Here is a 24278-nt window from a genome sequence, read left to right on the forward strand (position 1 = left end):
TTACTGTTACGTTTGCATACTGAGTTTAGTCATTTATTGCCTCTTTTTTTATCACGTTCTCCATACCAAGATACAATGTATGGCATAAAAATCTAAACCAGTGTTGATGACTGTAACGTGATGGATTGGCATCCAACCTTGGTTCTCACAGTCCTGTGGCTATCAAACGGCCGGGGTAGGCCCTGTCAGAAAGGTGTTTGGTTTTTACTCATTCTTTCTTGGTAAAATTCTCATTCCACTTAAGGAAAGAGCAAAAAAATAGACTGGCATCAAAATACAAAGTAAAAGATCTGAGAAGCCACCTGACTTCCTTCTTCTATCTCTTCCCTGCTGATTTGTTTTTGTTTTTGCTTTCGATTTTTAACCATACATTTCAGAAGGCCCAAAAAGAGTATTAGGGAAGTGGGGGTGGGACCTGTGTATTTCACAGAGAGTGATGCACTCTCTAAACACGAGTGCATTAAATGTCCCTACTGCAAGCTGCATACTTTGGCTAATATTTAGAATGAAGGCCCTTGAAAAAGGAATGTGGCTGATCTTTTTATGGACCAAAGTATGGTCAGGGCCTCGGGTCAAATTAGACAGTTTAACTGATGATATTTCAAGTAAAATGTTTACATTTTGAAAATGACTTAAAACAACTCAGCTTTCAATTTGCTTTCGACAGTTTTTGCTTAATAAAAGTCAACAGCATTGTCAGTTTAATGAAACCAGCTTTCACATTTGCTTCCCAACTGCACTGGGAACGAGGAGGTAAGAGTGGAATGTGGGTCTCCTGCGTCGTTTCTCGTCGTTGCTGGGTGAGGCTTGTTCTAAGGCCAGCCTGTCCCGCAGGAGAGGGCTGGATGAGTGCTGCCTGGGAAACCTTCGCTGTCAATACATGTGGAATTCCTGAGGAGTCAGAGCAAATGCTTTTGGTTAGTGGAGTCTGGGAACCAGGGTTTTTGAACTCTGGTTCTATTAAGCCCCACAGGGGCGTCCACACACTCCATTTAACTTGACAGATTTTTGAGCAGCGAGTGAGAGCCTGGAGTTGAGTCCAGCTCCACCAGGGTTACAACAACGACGGCGTCCTTGCAATACAGTCTAGGAGGTCGGGGACCAGCACACAGCTAACTGGCACACCGTGCAGGCAAGGAAACCATTCTGTGAGATGTAAAATACTCTATGATAGTTGAAAGCAGGGAGGGTATTGAAACACCAGATAACAAACTTTAGGACATTGCTTTTAAAATGTATGAGGGGATCTGAAATTCTTTTAGACTGTACTTGGGTTAATAAAAAAAGAAAAGAAAAGAAAAGAAATTAGAAAGAAGACCACTGCCTAGTGGCATATATTAGAAGATGAAGCCCTGTGGGGGCAACCTTGAATGGCTGTGGTGACGAAGGGGAGGGGAGAGCCAGTGGCTCTGCAGAGGAAGCCAGAGGGAGGCGGGGCTGCTGGGGTCTCCAGGTAAGTAACGGGGGGCTGGAGGGCTGCCAGAGGACAGGGGACCCGACTGTGGGGCAGGTGACCGACAACCTAGAAGATGAAAGAAAACTCTCCGCGGGCAAAATGGCAGGTGGAACTTTTAAGAGCAGAAAACTCACCTTTATGTCATAATACTCAATTTTAAGTTATTTCTGGCTACTGTGTAATTTCCCCTTTCCTTGTCCCATATTTTTAATATTTTAATAAAGTCGGCTAATGCACATCCTTAAGTTAACACTTGGGGAAATAAAGACTTGGTGATGTCGAGGAGGCAATACAACAGGGAAAGGAGTCAGAACGTGCAGAAGGGAAAAGAGAGCAGAAGTGGAGAAGCCAGGAAATGCGAGGCCGAAGGCAGGAGGAAGGCCCAGGCCTCTGTTCCGGGCCGCCCCGGCCGCTTCTCCCCACAAGGATCCTTAGAACCCTGGGAGGGGGTTCAGACCAGTTTCAACGTTAGCTTGGAAACCAAGGTGGCCCTAGCTTCCTTGCCAAATGGACATTATAAATAAAGTAGCAGTAACCTACAATTTAGATTTTAAATCTTACTTTAAAAAGTGTTTTCTCCCCTTAAAAATCTATTTAGAGCATCTACATTAGACAAATTCATCAAACAAGCCCTGTACTTATTTTTTTTTTTAACTTTACTGCAGCTATAGGACACAGAAAATAAATATTTCCCTACTTGCTCAAGAATAAATGACTACCAACGGTCAGAATTTCTGCTTGAAATCAGATTTGTGTGACTCCAAAGTGACCAAGTGTTATGGGACAGACATAATTTTGGCCTTGATAAAAGTCTAGGCTCTAGTGATGGTGAAGTTTCTGACCTTCTTTTGGAGAAAGGTTTTTTATTAAGTATTCTTATGAGGCTAATTGAATTACAAAGTGCAAAAAACAGTCTGTATTATATAATACAGAAACAAAAGCTTGTTTTGAGTTGAAAATAATATTTAGAATCTATTATGACCTATAAATGTAGGAGAGATGTGGACTACACTTGGAAAATAAAAGTTTTGATAAAATATTTTTTGTTTTTTTAAATCCCAGTGTGATGTAGGAAAAATAAGGTTGTGTTCTCAGACTAGACAAAGAAAACATAAGGGAAATATGTTGTTTTCAAACAACATCTTTAGGTTAAAGACCTTTTCTTATTATAACTCTTAGAAATGGCTCTGTACCCATACTGTGCATATTTCAATGCACATCTGTGGTTTGTTCTTCCAGTGTTTTGACTCCAAAATTAGAAGGCTCCACTTGGAAGAAGGCCAACATAACCATCACAAGGGCCAGGGCCTAGTGGAAGCTGGGACCAGTACAGAAGACAGCCAGGGAGGAAACGGTGGGTGATCCAGGGTAGAATGCAGAAAGCATCTGTTTGTTTAACTCTTGGCATAAATGCAAATAAAAGTCAAATCAAGTCATAGACTATCTGAAACCAAATAAAAGAGAAAGAATGATTCTTGAGTTCAGAAATAGCAAAGAATGTTTCTAAAATATTATATATAATTTTGGGATTCCACAGACATGATGACAAGCATGTTGGGACACAGAAACTGTAAATTATATCTGTTAAGGACATATAATAGATTAAAGTTCTATTCCTTCAGCATTTATTCACTCAATATAAATCTGCCTCACATCTGTTACATGCTGGCCCAAGGATGGGTACTGTAAGAGAGAGGACGAGAGTAATACTAGTTTATTGGCCATTTTATGTCACAAACACTGTGGACCACTTCACTGATTCCTCTTACCATCTGCCAGCTATCAAGCCATCACGGGTCCAAGGAGAAGCTTGAAAGTGCAGAGCAGGCTTCAGACCTGCGTCTGTCCACACTGCAAGCCCTCACCCTTGCTCACCGTGTCCCACCGCCTCCCCGAACAGGAGAAACCAGTGAGAAAGACGTAGTCACTGTCTTCGAGGAGCTTGGACACAAAATAATATCAGGATATAAATAAACATAACAAAGGTTTCAGAAGAGAGGACTCGAGTGTCAGTGGTGTTCATCCCCTCTTGCCAAGGGCTGGAGTTTCAGCCAAGCCTGGAAGGGTGAGTAGCACTCACCCAGGCAGAACAAAAAAGTAAATTCCAAAATTAACCGGAAAAATATGATTTATTGGGCTTAAAAAAAAAAGAACATGACTCAAATAGATTCACTCTAGTAGGTCCTTCTTTGAGAGACAGGTTCTCCAGCTCCTTTGTTTTTCAAGCTCCCGCCCCATTACACACACACACACACACACACACACACACACACACACACACACACAGAGTAAATAAATAAACACACAAAATACAAAATATAAAAATTTGGTTCCTATAGTCCTGGAATAATATTACATTCAGATTTAACAATTTTGGAAAAATAACCCATGTTTTGACCAAAAAAAAAAGAATGGGAGGCATATGCTGAGTATACATTTGTATTTGAGACAGTTCTGAGGAGGTTGAATCAGAAGGTGGGGGTGAATACTTCCCCACAAATGAAAGACAGGTATCTATCCACTAAGGGACACACAGAGAGACGACGAGAAGTGAACGGTAAACGCCACTGAAATTTAGAGTGGGCGCCTCTACACATCCCCCCGCCTCTCTCTTTACTTTGGAAAGTGTGGTTCCCAGTTCTGTGTGCTGCTCTGTGCCGTAAGGGCATTTTCCTTCACAGAGGCTGTCTTCTCATATTTGTAGAGAGCTTGTTTAGAATGTTTAAAATAAAGGTGTGTGCAAAAGGTCATAGTATATGTGGAGGAGTGGGAACTGGGATAAAAAAATGCATGAGATAAAGGCTGAAAAGATAAAGACTCTGATGTAATAACCTTAACACTGATTCCTACCAAAATTTGGTCATGAAATTTGCTTCCCAAATTTTATAACAATTTCTCTAAAGAGGCACTATCAAATAATAAAAGTTGGTGTTTAGTTATTTGGGGAAATTATGTAATAGCTTTGAAAAAAATCCAGCATTTCTATGACTTCTGCTAAAAGGAGATGAAACAATGGCATTGCTCGCTGTCAGAGAATGAGGGTAGGAAACTAGGTTCCTGGTACATTGTCTCAACCGGAGACCTCAAGAGAAGCTCCTGAAAAAAAAAATCAGTTTTTAGAAAACAGAGACAAAGCTGAAGAGAAAGAGTAAGAAAAGATTTTACAGCATTCCAGAGGAATATAAAAGTAGTACCTTACATCCTTTCCTTCATTTCAGGAATTTAAAAAGTTTCAGTATGATAAGAAATATTCAATTTTTTTTAAATTATAGCTCTACTTTATTCCAGGAATATTTTCATACATTCACAAAACTGCTGTTTTCTTCTCAGAAGACACCTACGGTCACTGGAAAAGGTTAGCTCATCTCAGAAAGAATAAGAGTGAATGAAATGTCCCGAAGTAGATAAGATCCTTCATGGTAGGTTTTACGTGTTCACTGACCCTCTGTCAGTCACTTACAGGCAACGAGACTATGCTAATTACAGATTGCTGGAAATTTTTACTGATAGGAAGATTTGTTTGGTGACTTGTCTCCCACGTGGGGACGGCAGTGAACCCCTTCCTGCAGTTATTCTTTTAAACGTAAAAAGAAATACTGTGAAACTGACCTTTGATTATAGGAAAGGAAAATTAACTTTAAACTTTGGGTAGAGACCCCAGTGACCGTTCCCCTCCTCCAAACATGTATTTCCTTCTATACCTGAGGACTAAGACACAGCGGGAGAAACTGGCTGGAACAGGGGTAAGTAAACCTGGAGAGAGAAACAAAGAGTCACGGGGACAGAGAGAGATGACTGAGACAGGAGTCAGTGAGCTGCAAGGCTGCACAGCGAAGTTCATTAAGAAAGAGGCAAATTACGATCATCACCTAATTATCCTGCACCAGAAGACCCAACTTTCCCTTCATGTGGCCAATGATGTCTGGGACTGAACTTTTCCCTGGGAGTAAATATTATTTTTCCCAATACCAAAGGCAGAGAGGGAGAGAGAGAGAAGAAAAAGATAATGAGTTAATTACAGAAAGAGTCCAGTGGATCCTTGGAGGTGAAGTCCTGCCGCCTCATTCAGGTATCTCACAGAAACCTCTCGCAGGTGAAGTAAAGGTCCGTCAGAGGTCCACCCAGGCAAGTTCCAGAGGTGAAAACACTCATGCAGAAGATAAGATAGTCCCACGTTTTTTCAAAACACAAAGCTTGCACTGCCATATCCAGCAACTGTAAGCTTATTATTCTGAAAGACCCTTCAAAAATTCGATTTCAAAAAGAAAGAATTCTATGTTCGCTCCCAAATTCTTTTTAAAATCACATGCGTACAAAAGAGACACACCTGTATCTCAAGGATAAATATTAATTCTTGGAGAATTTGTGGTGTAAAACCATATGAAGGAGAGAAGGGCAGGACACAGGAAGTGCCTCATGACAAGCACGGAGCCACCTCCTCACCTCTACAAACTCGGGCTCTTCAGGCTGAGGGAAGGTCTCCTTTGGACCAGCCAGAGCAGTCATAATGGGCCCATTATTTATTGATTCCTGATTCTGGGAATTTATCCATTTCTTCCAGGTTGTCCAATTTGTCGACACATAATTGTCTGTAGTAATCTCTCATGGTCCTTTGTATTTCTGTGGTGTCAGTTGTGATTCCTCTTCCATTTCTGATTTTATTTATTCGGGCCCTCTCTTTCTTATCTGGATGAATCTGGCTAACAATTTATCAATTTGTTTATCTTTTCAAAGAAGCAGCTCTTGTTTCACTGATTTTTTCGACTTTTTGTGATAGTTTAAAAAAATGTATATTTTAAAAAATGGTATAGCTTCATCCATCTAGGTCCTGCCCCAAACCAATGTCTTTGTGTAAGAGAAACACCAGTTAAAGGAATAAGAAAGATGCATGTAAAGTGGGAAGGCAGGCTTAACAGCAGCTTAAGGTGTTGGGGAAAGCAGAGACTAAGCCTGGAGCGTGCCCGGGGGCGGTGAATGTGGGCATCAGGGCTTGAGGGATTGTAGCCGGAGCCTGGCAAGCCTCACCTCCTTCAGCTCTCCCCTCTAGCCACCAGCTTCTTCCAAACACCTCAGCCAACTCTGAACCTGTAGTTCTGGTTCTTCTGACTTTCCCATGGTTGGATATGACTTTTTGGCATCTGAAGGCTTTAGGATAAATTTTTATTATCAAAGACACATAGTCCTATTGTTGGGAGAGGCAGTCTCATGCTCAGAGCCTTTCAGCCCCAACTTAGCTGCATAAGAGGGGCCTTGGGCCCGGGACACTTCCTCGCCAAGAGACGAAGAGCCCAGCCTGTGCCAGGCCTGTCACCTAGTGTGGGAACCTCTTTCCTTGCTTCAGGGGCTGTGAGTACTCTTGTCTCAGCTTAAAGTGTGCGCAGAATATGGCACCCGTCCCACCACACTGTGACAGCTGTCCTCCAAGGGAAGGACAGGGTTCCTTCCCCTGTGGGATGAGAGGGGTGCGCAGGGGCCAGTTTCCCTCCTTCGGCCATAGGTCTTGCTCTGTTTCTTCTCTATGTGAAAACAGCATTGCTCCATCCCGCGCTGGATGGCACTGTGTGTCCCTTGGCAACTCCGATACCGAGACATAGTGGGCAGGAGTGTTTGGAATCCTCCCCTGGGATTTGGTAACCAGCCCACGGTATTCTGCTTGACACCTATTGAAAAATTCTAAGCAATAACCGTTTGGAGGTAGACTCTGCTCAGCGGCTTCAGTCTGATGTTCACAACTACAGACCAAGAATGAAAGAGGCAGTGATAACGATGAATTGAGAAAGCTACCAAGGACTGCAGCAGTGCTTAGAGCAGGTTATTAAGACAGAGGGCAGATAAGGAGTCAAGAGTCAAAAGACTGACCCTCCCTACCCTTTCTTCCATCTGTACATGCACATATAAAAATATACCAAATCTCACTGTCATTTAAAGAAAAGTTTAATGCCACTACACCAAGTCAACCAAATAAGATTCTCTTCTGAAAAAATAATACCTTATGTTATTTGCAGAAATATTTCTTTCATGTATTAAACAGAGGTTATCAATTCCTATATTTACTGGAATATAAAATGAAGCCTTCTTCACAGCTATGCTTTTTTCAAGGAATAAAGGACATAATAAATAAAAGGTAGTGACATTGAAGAGACAAGACAACAGTGGGTAGATATTAAAAGGTAAAAGTCAATTTTGATCTAAAATTTTCTTTATAAACTCTGCATAGCGATGCTCAATTTTTAGACTGTGTTCTCTGGAGAGATGCTGACCTGGCTTGAATGCCTTTATCTCAGTGTTTTCTAAAGAGGGCAAAAAAATTATCCAAATGCCTGAATAATTCTCCAGCAGAACACTCTGAAAAAAGAACTGTGTCCAAATGAAGAATGCAGAGAATAAATAAAGCAGATAAGCAGTGCTACTCTGGGGTGAGACAGTGTAAGGCTCAGTAACATGAGAAGTGCCAGAGCAGGGCCTGTCCCCAAGCTCGTAAATAACCTGCAGCCCTCGGAGGCATCCCTCCCCACCTGCCGAGGCCAGGCAGCGCATGAGGAGAGCAGGACCTCGCACCACATCTCCTGACTTGAACAGTGTCACAAGACACACTCCAGGTAACAGGGGCAGAAGACGGTGGAGGAAATGCAGCCTCCTGGGAAATCCCTCACGGGCCAGATGTCACACGTGCAAGTTTCACCTTGGTCTTTGTGCCTGGATTAGCGGCTTGGAAAGCAGCAAGTTGCAGGCTTCAAAATGACGCCATCTTGCTCTTTAAGGCCAAGGGGGAAAGAAGACAACAAAACTGTCTGTTTGGAGGGGATTTCGAATAAAATCTCCTGCATTTATAAATACTTTCTTAGGTAATCTACATGTGTTCTTCAAGGTCGATGAATAAGAAGTAAGTTTGTGAAAAGCTCTGGCATAATTTAACGTTTTCTGGTCCATTCTAGGATTTTTAAAAGCTGGGCTGGCAAAAGGAAAAGAGGCTATGTAAGAAATTTCCTGTATGATATGCTATTGCCTCCAAAATCTCGATATTGGGTTCATATTGTTAAGCTGACAGTGGGAGTGGAGAGAATTTTTTTTAAATAAAATAACTTTCCTGCACTCATAGCTCCATGGGAGTGGCCTTGGCTCTGCTACTTGGTCTCTTTCCTCAATATTCTGGTCGATGTGCAGCATAAGGGCCAAGAATCTATCACAGACACAACTCCAGCTATCAGCCATGGAGCCCTGGCAGGCTGCGGAGGGGTAACGAGAGTGAGCGACTCCAGTCAGCTGGAGGGACTCAGGCTTCTGATGCGCCATGATGGAGTCTTCCAAGAATGTTGTTATAGGTTAGCAAGATGGTACTGGGACACATCCAAGTGGATAAAAGTTGCATATGTGTTGTAATATGGGTAAGAGGTGACTACACAGAAGATTTCAAGAATAAATGAAAATGCTGAAATGCAATGAAGTAACACTGATGAACCGATTAAAATAATGCAAACAACATGGAATTTGCCAAGAACATTGCCATAGGATCTGGGCCTCATTTATCATTCTGCTACTTTTTATGCTTGTTTATAATTACGAGCAGAGATCAGTGCATGGTGAGTGTAGCCACTGAGTCAGTGTCACCATGTAGGGTAGCATCTGGTCACTTGACAGTGTTGGTATGTCCCCAGTTGGAATTGCTGCTAAATCAGAAAACAACTGGTTGGCTCTGAGTAAATTTTCTCTTTTATCCAAAGTCACACAATTAGTGAGTGACAGGATTGAAAGTCATGAATCAAATTTCTGACTCTTCCAATGAAAATTTTGTAATACAATGTTATATGTCAGCTATAGCTCAAATTTTAAAAAGAAGAAATACATAATCTGGAGAGAACTTTAACAAGTGGAGAAATGAAATGAATCAAAAAAATTTATCCAAAAGAAAATTTCTGGACCAGATCACTTCACTGGGTGAATTCTACCATGTGGTTACAGAAGAATTAACATCAATTCTTCGCAAACTCTTCCAAAAAACAGAAGAGGAGGGAATGCTTCAGAAGGCATTCTATAAAGCCAGAATTGCTCTAATACCAAAACCAGTTTTCTCATAAGAAAGAAAACTATAGATCAATATAACTTATTAATATAGATGCAAAATTCTTCAACAAAGTACTAACAGATTGAATCCAGCAACATATGTAAAAATCTTATGTTTTATATGAATTATATACCATGACTAAAGACATATCCTTGGAATGCAAGGGTGGTTCAATACTTGAAAATCAATTAATGTAAAACATCATCATATAAATATAACATTATGCTAAGTGAAAGAAGTCAGACACAAAGGACCAAATATTCAGTAGCAGCTTTTACCCTAAGACCCATTTTACAGGAAAGTTGGGTAAAGTGCCTGGGATGGCCTCTAGTGGTAAGTGTTGAGGCGAGAGAGATGCGGAGTTGGAAATTCACAGAGGACATCTCCAAAGAAGGAAAAGGTAATCTTGTGATGGAAAAGAGCATAAGAAAGGGAGAATGGCCGTCCTGAGTCAGATTCTTATGTTATGCACTTCACTGTTCTTTCTCTGACAGCATCTTTCTTATGGGAACATGGGTATCTTCCTCGGTATCAGCCTCCAAAGGGCATCCTCCCACAACATCTCAGTTCTTGAGCTGATGCATCATTTGCATGAATTGACCTGAACTGCTTCTGTATAAGCATGGCAAAAACAGTTTGATATATTCTAAACTGATTTCAGTTCTACAAGTCTCATAAACTGAAAGCACTGAGAGCATAGCTGGCACACTGGCACCACTGTTCAACATGTTTTCTGTCAGAGGAGAATAACAGGTTTCAAAAATAAACAAGAACATAGAAAAAGAGAAAACGCATTGTCTTTCTCCATCAGAACTGTGTTGAGTAGCTCACGATTCAAGCACAGTAGAAATTTCAATTAATGTAACACTTTTGTTGTGGCCTTTGGGCCAAATAGGCTCCCTACATTATCCCAGACACCCCCGTCCCTACCTTTTTATTTCTGGTAAGATAAAGGTGAGTGTGTGACGATCGAGGACGCGTTCCCTTTGTCACGTGCAGGCATGCAGGCGTGCACATTTCCATGAGCTTTGTAGACGTAAGCCCCATAAAGGCAGGTCATCATCTCTTTCGACCACCAATGTATCTCCAGAATCTAACCGGCTAGCATTGTCGGTGCTCGATGGTTCTCATGCTCACTGTTTCTAGGAAATACAGTCTAGCATCTACTGATTCACCTCATGGTTTCAATATTCACGTTGGTCATGCCAATTTGAATGTCGGTTTAACTCGATAAGAAGCAGGCAAAATCAAATTAAAAATCCAAATAAACTATTTTCATCAATCATGAAGGGGAGAAGGGATAACTGTTAATTGGCATCATACATTTTGTGTTCCCATTATATTGTATTCTTCCAACAAAACCAAGTTATTTATTGTATTCTATTTCAGAATACATACTTTGACATTTTACAGGTTTTTTTATATCTACCCCCAAACAGGTCAAATTATGCTGAATAAACAAGTAATGGAACCCTCCCCATTCAAGCTTATTTCTCTTTTTTGAAACAGATGACAACTTAAGAGCCCAAATCTGAACCAAAAAGGGCAAGATAGCAATCTGTACTTGCAGTTTCAACCCCCAAAACCTCTAACAACTGTAACTTTTAAAATAATCCCTTTGGTGGTATAGCCTTACCTCACAGCCATACACCCTATTAGTACTGTTAAGAAATATATAGAATGTGCACCATATTACTTTTATAAAATCTGGAAAATCCTGAATTCCAAAACTATGGTCTTGTAGCTCAATTGAGGTGAGGGGTCAAGAGATTAGAAGAAACACCCTGTGAATTATATGTTTTTATGTTTAAGTAAGGAAGTTGGGCAAATCATGATCTATTTCACCATTTGGAAAATAAGGGAGTTGGACTAGATGAAATCCAAAATCCTCAACAGTAATTAAATTCTAGGATTCTACCTGATCAGTTTACATCCTGAAACACATAACAAATTATGTTCAATTTGGACTATTTTGAAACTCTGTAAAATTACGGGCATTTAACTTTGCCCACAACATGTGACAAGCACACATTATTAGATGTCTCTTCAATTATGCATTTTAATTTGGTTTTAGTACCTGCTGTGCCAAACACAGATGATATGCCTTCCATAATGGTCCTGTGGATACTGGGATGAGAGAGGACAAACCCAAGTGTCCAAAACGTAACCTTAAAAAGAAAAACGTATGTCAAAAAATGTAAGCGTTGAAAGTGAGCAAAACCAGACCTAGTATTAGCCACAAACATCTAAAAGAAACAGAAAATATTTACATTAAGTTTAAAAGCATGTTAGTAAAGAGCATCTTTGAAAACAAGTAGATTTTATGAACAAAAGAGATGTTATCTCCAAGGAGTCAAATTTATAATTTTATTCTGTTACTATAGTTTCACCATATTGTTTTTATAGATTAAACTATCTTCACTAAAAATGGGAAAAGCAGGATTTTTAAATTTTACTAATAAGCAATATAAAATGTTACATAGGCACACAGTAGGCATTTAGAAACAACAAATTATGACACATAGGAATGTTAATCCAAAACCAAGATATTTTTCAAGATTTAATTTCCTCACAATACAAATAAACCAACAAATCATATATTCTGCATATGAAACATGGCAATTTTAAATAAGTCCCAGAAACTATCCCTAAAATCTCATAAACTAAATTATGAGAGTACTCAATATCAAAAATAGGGTCCTTTCACACCCAACTGGACATGCTTGCAAGTTCCCAGGGTATCACTGAACAGAGCATGTGTTCAAGTTCTCACTCTAGACCAATCAGAATTATTTCCTATCTTTCCTCACTGTTGTATTATAAGATAAAATTATACTGCTACACATCAAAGACATCCAGATGGCCAACAGACACATGAAAAGATGCTCAAGATCACTAATTATTGGAGAAATGCAAATCAAAACCACAATGAAGTATCACCTCATACCAGTTAGAGTGGCCATCATCAAAAAGTCTACAAATAACAGGTGCTGGTGAGGATGTGGAGAAAAGGGAACCCACGTACACTGTTGGTGGGAATATAAATTCCCTCCCAAGGGAATATAAACCCTGTAAACTGTTGGTGCAGCCACTGTGGAGAACAGTATGGAGGCTCCTTTAAAAAACTAGAAACAGAACTACCATTTGATCCAGCAATTCCCCTCCTGGGTATATATTCAAAAAACACAAAAACATTAATTTGAAAAGATACATGCACCCCAATATTCACAGCAGCACTACTTATAATAATTAAGACTTGGAAGCAACCCAAGCACCCAACAACATATGATTGGATTAAGAAGATGTGGTGTGTGTGTGTAAAATGGAATATTACTCAACCACAAAAAAGAATGAAATACTGCCATTTGCAGCAACATGAATAAACTTAGAGAATATTATGCTTAGTGAAATAAGTCAGACACAGAAAAACAAACACTATATGATGTCACTTACATGTGGCGCCTGAAGAATAATACAAATGTGTGGAGCCTGAAGAATAATACAAATGAATGTACAAGCAAAACAGAAACAGACTCTGATCCAGAAAACAAACTTGTGGTTACCAAACGGGGAGAGAAGAGGGGAGGGACAAATTAGGGGTCTGGGATTAACAGATACAAACTCCTATATTAAAAAAAAATAGATAAGCAGCAAGGATATACTGTATATACAGCCCAGGGAATTATATACAGTATCTTGGAATAACCTACAATGGGGTATAATCTGCAAAAATACTGAATCTCTATGCTGTGCATCTGAGACTAACACAGGATTGTCAACAAACTATCCTTCCTTAAAAAGAAATTAACTTTCCACTAACTCAGGTAGATGTTTTTGCTTCTACTTTTAGGTTACACATTAAAGGCAACATGCATTAAATCATTAAAAGAAGCTTGGGTTTCCCTTTCATTTTTCCTTCTGTAAACATGTATTGTGAGAGAAATTTCACCTAAGAAAATCAGTTCTGAAGAGGCTCAGCCAACATTTTTGGTGTAACTTGCCTTCTTCTCTTTGGGGAGGGAACGTTAAGTACTTTAAATAATCCCAGCGCTCCCCCCTGTGGTCAAAAGAGGAAGAGCAGTCACCCGTAAGGAAGTGAGCGGAGAGAGCCAAATTCAGTAGTGTTCAGTGTTTTCCTCCTGGTGACCTTAAACTGATATGGCAGGGATAAGCATGGTGCCATTTACATGAATTAAGTGAACGGCAGCACCAGCGCCTCCACGGTCCTGAGACCCACTCTCTCTGGCATTATCCAGATTAGGAAAGACTAAACCTAGAGACCATCTAATCCATTTCTGCTGAAGAGATACGCTCCGAGAGCTCTCTCCCCCTGGTCTCCCCTCTCGGGCTCTTTCTATAGCATCTACAGGCGGAAGTGCTGAGTTGTTGACTTTAATTAATAACCACTCCACGCTCAATCCATCTTATTTAGAGTCAAGAGCTCATGCGTGGGAAAAATAAACCTTAGTGACAGTACACAGATTTTCAGTGACACAACAGGGGGGCTCGGAGTTTCACGTGTTTGATTAGAGTTTTAGAGATTCACTAAAATTGGGAAATGCTTATTTTTATGGCAAACTCAAGGAAGTCAGCTAAAGTGTAAATGACCGCCCAATGGTGTTAGTTACTGTTTTGATGGCTCCTTTACAGATTTCTCTTCTAAAAATCTATATTATTTTCTACTTAAAATTTTTTTAATGAAAAGAATGACTCTTTTGAAAGGAATAGGCATATAAAAGAGGAAAGAGTAAATAAGAAGTTTATGTACATCACTGAATCAACAAATAAGAATATGGGACCTTGGGGTCTTTGCTCATCACATCTGGGAAAAGAGTTAAAAATGGCTCCCATGAGTACCAATTAGTATCTTGCCAGTGGGCTCAAGACCACTGTGAGGGCTGGGCAAAGAGGAGAAGGGCCACCTGGCTCACTGACCAGAAGCAGCCACCACAGTGTCTTTCCATGGCCTTGGAGAGGTAAGAACAAAGGTGAGAGGAGACGGGGAGGAAAGCCCTGTGGGCTGAGTCAGGGAGAAGATGAACTGAGTACGCCCCACAGCATCCTTTATTCAAAGGAAGGTTTAACAAATATTGATGGAGTCTTTATTCACAGGCCAGATAGTCTTCTACCAGCCAATGTAAACACAAATTTGTATAAGACATCCAACCTGCACAAAGAACCTTCACATCTAACTGAGGACGTGAGACTGACACAGGAGGAAAAGAGCTAAATGTTCAGGCAACTGATGGTACGGACAAGAAATGCTGTGTGGCGGGGGAGCTGAGGGTGGGGTGGGGGTAAGGGAGAGGCAGTCATGACTCAAGAGTGTTTAAAAACGGTAAAACATCAGTTTTGAGATTAGTTTTGGGGGAAATGTTCTTTAAAGGTTCATTTCACAGTCAGGAATTTCTTGGAACTCGGAAATGGTTTTCCCATGGAAATAATTTCATAAATCATGGTTAGTATCTTGGGTCGGTCCACTTAAGTTCTCCGACTTTGGTCTCGTAATAGAGCCTCCTGGCGCCCTGTCCCAGGCCTTGAGTTCCATGGGTCTTGAGACAGAGCACAGGGTGGAAGAAAGGAGAGGAATGTGACTTACACACAGGACAGGACAGCCCCACCACCTGCACTCTGGCAGGGCATCCAGCCGCTCTCCGGACGGCGATGGGAGGTCACAGGAGTGGGGACAGCAGTGGCCACTCCCACCCCTGGGCACTTGAGAGGTCAGGTTTTGGAAGCCAAGGCAGTTTTCTATTAGTGGGCCATTGAAAGTAATTTCTGATTGAAACCATGGTGTAACTTTTTTATAAGAAAGGAAAGCAAATACTTACTGAGTACCTACTTTGTACTAGGGACTGTTTCCACTTCTTAAGAATATAATGCTGCAGCCAACTCAGTTTTATTTGTGAAACAAGGAAGTAAAGGCTTACTTCTCTTAAAAAATATACGTATATATATATATATATATACAAAATGTTCACAATATCCTACGAAGTAGGTAACATTAATCCTGTTTTATAGATAAGGACACTGAGGCTCATAGTTAAACAGTTGGCCCAGTGTCACCCAGTGCTGGGATGTGGCTTTGGACCTGACTCTAAAGCCATTCCAGGATCTCTGCCCGCACACCAGCTGCCTCTGTAGAGGGTCAGGAAGAGCCAGCAAGATGGAACTGTTGCTAATCATCAGACACTACATCCCTTCTGAAATCAATGATTTAGATTCTTTCACACCAGTGCCAGGAACAAATTCCAAAGAACCGACTTCCCCTGGGTCAGATCAACGGGGCTTTGTGTCCCTTTCTCATGAGATCTTGAGAATTAATCCTGTGACAGGAGTGGCTGTTTTGTTCCTGCTTTGGGAGGTGTTTTTTTTTTTTTTTTTCTTTTTAATTTTGCTATTGCTTAATCAGTTTCCAAGAAAATCGTATATGAAATAAAAATTAGAAAATAATATTAGGGGAAAAGATTGGACCATTTTTACTTGCCCACGCCAAATGAAATACTTATTTTAGTGGCTGACATGCATTTGAGCAGGGAAGCCAGGATTTTCTGTTTCCTCTCTTTACTCAATTAGTTTGTAATGGGTTAAAGGAAACCAGAATATCTGTACTTAGAAAGCTTTCCACAAGCTTCGCAAGAGGAAGGAGAAATAAATAACACTTCACACATCTTATTTCTATTTGTTAGGGAAAAAAAAAGAAAAATAGCCACATTTATCATTAGAGATGGGTTGAATGTTCTGGTTTACTAGAAAACAAATAAATGAAAAGGTTACCCTTTTAATTTCTCAAATAACATTAGTGCCTCTTAAGTGAATGTGAGACCCTCCTCACGCAAGAAAGCAGCGTGCACGGAGCACGAAGTGCCAGACACATCTCAGGGCTTCACTCTCGTTCGTGACAGCTTTAAAAATAAAGGGCTCAAAAATCTCTACTCTCTTTAGGAGTGTTGTGAGTTCCAGTGTCACCAGCTCCATGCACGGGGTAGGTTACAGGACCGTGATGCCAAGTAATCCAAACAGGAATGGCGCCCAGAGGGAGACTGGGTCAAGCGGAAGACAAAAACTCATGTTCACTGGGGAGCAGCCAGGTTTATCTCCTTGAACCCTCACAACCACCTCGTAGAAAAGTGAGGCTTACCGCTTATTAAGTACCCAAGTCTAGGACACACTAAGAGTTGTATCATCCCCCCCTTTTTTAACCAATAAGGAAGTGGGGGCTCAGAGAGTTTCAGTTGCCTCCATGAGACTCTATGGTGATGGCTGGGGATATCTGGATTCAAAGCCCAGTTCTTCCTGAAACTATCCGTTTACCTACTCTCTCTCCAATAAATGGCTGGGGTCAAGACTTACTCGTCTTTGCAACACCGGGACTTAGCATGTTGCCTAACACAGAGGGTGTTCCATACACAACTGTTGTTGCAACTGACCCCAAAGAGCAAACTTTTCCCTTTGCCCGTGACATGCTGCGTTCCAGAGGACAGAATACACTCCAGCTCTCTGCTCGCCTCCTATGTGATCTTATCAGATCTTATTAGGCATTCGGTTTTGTTATTCTATCTGAAGACCAAATCTATTATGTCTTTTTCTTCCCCATAATAAGTGGAAAGATTGAAAAAAAAATAAAGAAAAATGAAGGGAAACCCTGAAAGTACAGTAGACAGAAATGCAACCCTTCCTTTACTAATATACTTACAGGGACAGAATTGGACAGAGAGGCCCAAAGTAGTAACAGCCCATAGTTGGGACCCTTTTGTTCATTTGTTTCCATCTCTAAGACATCCAGCACCGCCTGCATTACCGTCTGCTTGAAAGAAATAAATACTGTCAGACCAGGGCTCTGTGACAAAGCCTGAAGTTAATAAACAAAGACCATGCATTTTTCTTTCATCAGAAAGATACTACATTTTTGCCATTCTTACAATTGCCAGTTCAGGCATGCTAAAGGATTTGCATATTTAACAGGTTGTGTGGAAATTAGGAGTAGGGTCACCGGAGCTCATTGCTCTTCCTGCATTGGTTCAAATCCTGGCTTCGTTTTTTCTTCAAAGACTATTTTTCAGAGCAGTTTTAGGTTTAACAATAAAATTGAGGGGGAAGTACAGAGATTTGCCATATAACCCTTACCCCAACACATGCACAGCCTTACCTACCAACAACATCACTCACCAGAATAGTGCATTTTTTTTTAACTGAGGATGAAACTGCATTGATACATCATAGTCATCTAAAGTCCACAGTTACCTTGGAGTTCACACCTATGTGTTTGGACAATGCGTGATGACATCTACGATCATTTCAATATCATATGGAGTAATTCCATGGTCCTAAAAAGTCCTCTGGGTTCTGCATGTTTATCTCCCCACCGTCCCTAACAACCACTGATGTTTTCACATTCGCCGTGGTTTTGTCTGCTCCGTCTGAAAGTAATGTAGCTGCTTCGACTTTCTTTTGACTGGTGTTCACATGGTATATTTTTTCTACATCCATTTACTTTTAATCTATATTAAAGTGTCTTTATATTGAAAGTGAGTTTCTTGTAGACAACATATAGTCAGTATTTTTAATCCACCCTGACAATCTGTCTTTTTATTAGTGCATTTAGATCACTGACATTCAAAGTGATTACTGATGTAGTTAGGTAACCACTTTCTGTACGGTTTTTTTTTATCAGTCTTTGTTCTCTTTGCTTTTTTCTTTTCAAGGATCCCACTAACACATCCTCTAGTGCAGAGAATCTTTCCTCAGCTGTGTCCAGTCTACTAATAAGCCCATGAAGGGCATGCTTCATTTCTGCTGTGTGTTTCTTTTTATCTCTATTTAGCATTTCATTTTGGTTCTTTCTTAGGATTTCCATCTCTCTGCTTACACTGTCCACCTGTCCTTGCGTGCTGTCTACTTTATCCATTAAAGTAATTAGCATATGAATCGTAACTGTTTCAAAGTCCCAGTCTGCTCCCTCCAGCATCCCTGCCATGTATGGTTCTGGTGCTTGCTTTGTCTCTTCAAGTCGTGTTGTTGTTGTTGTTATAGTTGTTGTTGTTGTTTTGTTTTGTTTTGCCTTATGCTACGCCTTGTAATTTTCTCTTGATAGCCTGCCAAGTGCTGGGTAAAAGGAACTGCTATAAATAGGTCTTCAGAGATGTGGGGGTGAGGTGTGAGGGGAGGGTAGCATTCAATAGCCCTGTGATTAGCACTGTCTTTTTGTGAGCCTGTGCCTCCGGACTGTGAACTTCACAAGTGTTTCTCAGGTTTTTTTTCTCCCCACTTAGGTGGGACTGGATGGCTGGAGATGCCTGCAGTTGGACACTTCCCTTACCCGGCTCAGTTAGGCTCTGATAATTCTCCAGCAGGTTAAGCTCTGTTTAGTTTCCGCTGCGGGCAGGACTGATTAAGGAGAAGGGAGTGCTCTGGTGTTCAGACTTGTTCCTTTTCCCTGCCCCCTGTGGGAAGCCCAAGGAGATTTTTCTCTGATACTTACTGTGGGAACCTGGCCCAGCTCCCGCAGGTAAGTTTCAAGGACTGTGGAGGCCTCCCCCACCATGACTGTGTCCTGTGGAGTTTTTAACTCTGAGAATCGTCCACACTGAGCCTCTGGCAGTCCGTAAACTGCGGCTTGGGTCTTCCTGCCCTGGTGCAGGTTCCCACGGCCGTCTCCACCCTCCCGTCTCTGCCCTGGGAAGTGTCAGCTCCCTGTATTTGCCTGTTGGTCTCTCCAGTCTTCGGGGCTGCCCTCTGTCCTCTCTGTCCAAGAAGAGTAGCTGATTTCTCGGTCTGTTTAGATTTTTGCTTGGTGTGAGGATGAAGTGGCAATTTCCAAGATGTGGAACTGGAAACTGGCTTAGTTGTTCACGAGCCAGGTAACCCTGGGCAAGTTAACTTTAAGCCCTGTGTCTCAATTTCCTCATCTATCGAGTGGTCGTAATATAGTACCCACCTCAGAGGACTGGTGTGAGAATTAAATGAGTTACTACCTGTAAGATACTTAAAACTGAGTACATATTACGATTTTGACAAATGTTACCTTTAAAAAAATTTCTTTTGGATAAATAAACCTCCACTCTTAGAAAATGGAAGCAACATGGAAACAGATTTCTGAAGCGTTCAGGAGAAAACCCCACCCCTCACCTGCCACGCAAATTCTCAGTCTGCACATCATGGGTAAGGGAGTCACCAAGGCAGTACATTATAAATACGGCGACACACTAAACCCACGCAGAGCACTGACATGTGACATGGATGGTCCCAGGTCAGATCAGGGCCCCATCCGAGGCCACCTACTGTGGTTGCTTTCAGGTCATGACACACATTCCTTGAAAGCATTTCCTTCATTGAAAGGTTTCCCAGATTTGCCTTTGCCAACAGTCAACCCCACGAGGCAGAAATTCAGACACCATAACATTTTCATTAAGTGACTCGTGCACTTTGAATCTTAACTGACTCGCGTTAGGCAACAGAAATAATGGTAGCTCATGTCCAGTCACTGCTTTCGAGGCCAAGCAGTGTTTGAAGTGCTTTGCAAGTATTTAAGTATTCGGTCCTCACCGCAACTCCAAGGAGTGGCTCTACTTTCCTTGACATTTTACGTCTGAGGAAGTTGAAGCACAACTAAGTCAGGGAACTTTGCTAGGGACACGTAGCTTGTCGGTGGGTGGGCTGGGATTCGAACCCTGTGAGCCTGGCCCGGGCTCCAGCCCACACTCTCAGCTGTTCTGCCCCTTAGAGACAGAGCCCTTAACTCCCACGGAGCAGGGATTAAGAGAACTGCACTGCACCAGAATGCAGGGGTTTTGCTTCAGATCCTGTAATACGGAAAATAACTAATACATCACAACCAAAGAAAATGTATGATGAGAGACTGTTGCTGTTACTTACAAGGGCATGTAATGTTCCCAGAGTGATTAATCGCTCTAATCCCCAGTTATCTGGGTATTAAAGCGGTTGCGAAAAATAAGTGAGCCATGAATTTGTGAAATGTGTAACCACTGGGCCTAGCACAGAGTGAGCGCCTCATAAGCCTTAGGGCCGTCTTATTGTGACTGTTTTTGTAATAATGGATTAGCAGATTTGAAAATAATTTGAGTATAAATTTAATTTACTCCTGGTTTCTATCGTGCTTACAATTTATGGCACAAAGCTTAAAGCTCATGAAAAATCCTACAAATGTCTTTCATTCTGATGTGCTATTCTGCAGTATAGTATTAACTTGAAATGAAACTACTAGTTGAATATACATCTAGGGTAACATGGGAGAAACTGCTCATGTTAAAAGGTGATAAAATTATGATGTGATAAAATGTGTGTATAATATTTTTTAAAAGACAAAAAAAAAATCTTCTGGTCTTTTTGCTTAACCAGGCCATTGAAATCTACTTAGGCAGTGAAAGACAACAGAATCTTTTATTTTCTTCTTAGCTCACATTTTTTTTATATGTGGGTATAAAAACATAAACTCTGTGTGAACACTGCTGGAGGAAAACAGGAACAAAACATTAAAAAAAAAAATGAAGTTACGCAGCTCATGAGTATTCAGACTGAACTCTGCCCCAGTCACAAACATTGGATTAGTTACAGCAAATTTCAAATTTTGTCTTTATTCCAATAGGGAGTTAGAGCACATGATTAAAGTGCCTCATTTCTTCCGAGTAAGAAAAATAAATGCTATGTGAGAAATACTGTCGGTGGGGAGTTGTAACTGGGGCATTAAAAACCCTATTTTCTAGGCTCATAGGTTACAGATCTATTTAGGGGCAGCTTTTATACACATGTGGCTTCACCCCTAAATCCTGAAAAATAATACAAACAAAAATGTGTGTTTGTCTGGACGTGTCTGTAAAACAGAATCCTGAGTGGAGACAGTGTGTCAGTGAAGGGCACTCCAGCATAGCTACCTACTGCCTTCATTCGGGAGGGAGAGCCTGAAACACCCACACATTCCTTTTTCCCTAAAGTTATCCTCCTTTCCAGGGTTAAGCAGAGTGGTTTGTGACAACACTTGCTATCATAACTAAAAGCAAGCAATCTTTAAATACTAAAAGATATGAAGTGATTTTTTTTCAGTGAGAGGAACGATGACAAACTCTGAGTGTCCTTACTATGTTCTAAGCACTTTACAAATGTTAACTCATTGAATCCCACAACTCTACGAGGTAGGTGATGAAAATGAGGCCCAGAGGTTGGGTACCAAGCCCGAGGGCACGCCGTGGTGACTGGATGTGAGCCTGGGCAGCCCAGGCCAAACGAATTCCAGTCCCTGAGGGTGAGTCTGAAGAATCAGGTAGTTTTCAGAAGCGCTCAGATATTCTAATAAGCAGACAGAGCTGAGGACCACTCATTAGCAAGCATCAGAACCACCTGGAAGGCGTATTAAACCACAGATGGCTGGGCTCCCAGGGTTTCTGACTGAGTGGTTCCCAGGTGACATGGGTACCACTGGTCTAGGAGACCAATGAATGGAGAACCACAGATCTGGGACACTTAGGACCCTGACTCTCAGAGCCTTGCTTTTTTTTTTTTTCTTGTAACATGGCCGCCATATATATTGTAGTTGATTTATAATGTGTTAGTTTAAGGTGTCCTGCAGAGTGATTCAGTTTTACATATATATGTATATTCTTTTTCAGATTCTTTTCCATTATAGGTTATTACATGATATTGAATATAGTTCCCTGTGCTATACAGTAGGTCCTTGTTGTTTATCTATTTTATATATAGTAGTGCTTATCTGTTGCATTGCTTTTTATTATTATTTTTTTAATTAAAAGAAATTTTTTTGGGGGGGGAGGTAATTAAGTTTACTTACTTTTAGGGGAGGCACTGGAGGTTGAACCCAGGACCTTGTTCTTGTTAAGCATGCGCTCTACCACTTGAGCTATACCCTCCCCTCAGCTTGCTTTCTAAATTATACCACACTGCGTCCTTGCATTTGAGGAAAGAAACAATTAGCGGTGCTGACCTCAAGAACAAAGTTAACTCTGTCGAGCCTAATTTGCTGGAACTCCACCTGTTGCTGCTGACACAACCGCTGTGTAACATATCAATTTTAAAAAATCAATTAAAAAAATCCCTCAGACTATTTTTTATTTTGTTGCCCGTATCCTCAGCGTTTTCTTATGTAGAATAGGGTTAACACCTACCTCACTGTTGTGAGGATGGAAAAATAAAATAATGTATGCAAACTGTCCAACACAGTCAGTGCCTGGCACAAAAACGGTATCCAACTCATCTCATGATTTTCAGCAAAAACACTTCTTTAACAATTGTCATTTATTACTGTTTTCATCTCATGTATTTTAGCAAAAAAAGCTAAGGAATACTTACCAGGGAATTGTCTTTTGCAGATTTGTGTGTTTTTATATCTGGAATGTTTTTCTCAAAAAGCGCTAGAAGCCACTTTTTGGATTTTGACCATTTTCTAGGTGAGAGAAAAAAATATGTGTATAAATTAATTTGAAAGCACTTTAGGAGTTACAGTTCACAGCATACAAGGGGCAATGCTTATGGAATTTTAACTATTTCCCCAAAATATCTTCTTCATTTTCAGCCGGAATTTCACAAGAAGTCTACCTTCAGACTTATTAGTCCACAAGGAAAAATGAGGGGGCAAGGCAGCAGCGTTTTAGGATCTTTTGCAAATAAATGTTTGCAAAAGTCTTAAAGCACTGGCATTGAATGACTGCTGTGTCCAGGAAAGCTCCAGAACATGAAACGGGGCTCAGGACTTGCTTGGTCTAGTCTGTGTTTGCTCTGGCTGTTGGCAGTTGCAGGAGGATGGGAAACTAGCCTGGGGACCGCTGCTGGGTTAAGTCCAGTAAAGCAAACTGACTAAGAGCTTTTTAATCTTTTCTGGCCATCACCGTTGAAGACCAGCTGCCAACAGATTAAAAAGTCACATGCTACTTTGCATTCAAATCTTTTCATAAATTTTATCTGCGCCAACTCTGAGAAGTGCCTTTTGACCACACCTGCTTTCGCCCCAGGGAGATAAGGACAGTGTCTGAGTCTGACCTGGGTCACACCTGACCACGTAGCAGGGTTCCTTGCTGTAGCAGTCAGTGTGACAGCAGTAAGCTGTACACGGGACAAAAGGCTCAAAGTAAATGCTTCACTTCATTGCCACGTTCTCCCCCAACTCCTTTGTTCCTCAAAATGAGAACAAAATGGAAATAATCCATCTCTCTTCTTCAGGTCCTCCCTCAGTTCCCTCTCTCTCTCACAAACACACACACCAAACTGGTCACAAGAAAGAACTTCCATCCCTTCCACTTCTACTACTCAGAACAAGGGAGTGAGAGAAATGGGGGAACTGCTGAGAGGAGCCTGGTCAGGGGATTAACACAGGAAAACAACTCTCTACCTTAGGAGACATTCTGGCAATTGGGACCCGTACTGGAAACCTTCATCATAAGCTTGAAAATGCTGATGGAACTCCCTGATTTTTCTCTCGTCTGTGGGAAACCAACCTTTTTTAAAGAGCACGTTCACTGTGGCGGGGTAAAGGATTTGCCTGCCAAGACAGAAATACGTAAAACGTCAGAGGTGATGGCCAAAGAAGAACGGCGCAGGATACAAAAGAAGGCATTATTTAATAGCTATGTATTAGGGGCAGATAGTAATAGGTGACAGATTCTTTGAGGTTTTAATACTTGCTTACTATGCTCAAAATAACTTAGGCGTAACTGAAATTGTGGTCTTATGTATCTGAAGATTGTTAAATGCTTTCCAAGCAAGTATTGTTAGATCCTGACAGACGTGAGATGA

At 41.1% G+C, this 24278-nt stretch overlaps 1 protein-coding gene across 2 annotated transcripts in view; it reads right to left on the reverse strand.

Annotated features, from left to right (window-relative positions):
- Positions 1-24278, reverse strand: part of LOC102520068 (24-hydroxycholesterol 7-alpha-hydroxylase) — a 91767-nt gene that overhangs the window by 55613 nt on the left and 11876 nt on the right. The window contains exons 4-7 of one of the 2 annotated variants that reach the window (XM_006190722.3): positions 23875-24024; positions 22839-22932; positions 17215-17322; positions 11596-11686 (exon numbers count right to left, since the gene is read on the reverse strand). In XM_006190722.3, coding sequence (XP_006190784.2) covers positions 11596-11686; positions 17215-17322; positions 22839-22932; positions 23875-24024 — 443 coding nt within the window. Of the gene's footprint in view, positions 1-11595; positions 11687-17214; positions 17326-22838; positions 22933-23874; positions 24025-24278 lie in introns of both variants that reach the window. The other variant, XM_014564364.2, reaches the window with a different exon arrangement.

Source organism: Camelus ferus, chromosome 20, assembly GCF_009834535.1.
Source record: "Camelus ferus isolate YT-003-E chromosome 20, BCGSAC_Cfer_1.0, whole genome shotgun sequence".
Taxonomy (NCBI): Eukaryota; Metazoa; Chordata; class Mammalia; order Artiodactyla; family Camelidae; genus Camelus; species Camelus ferus.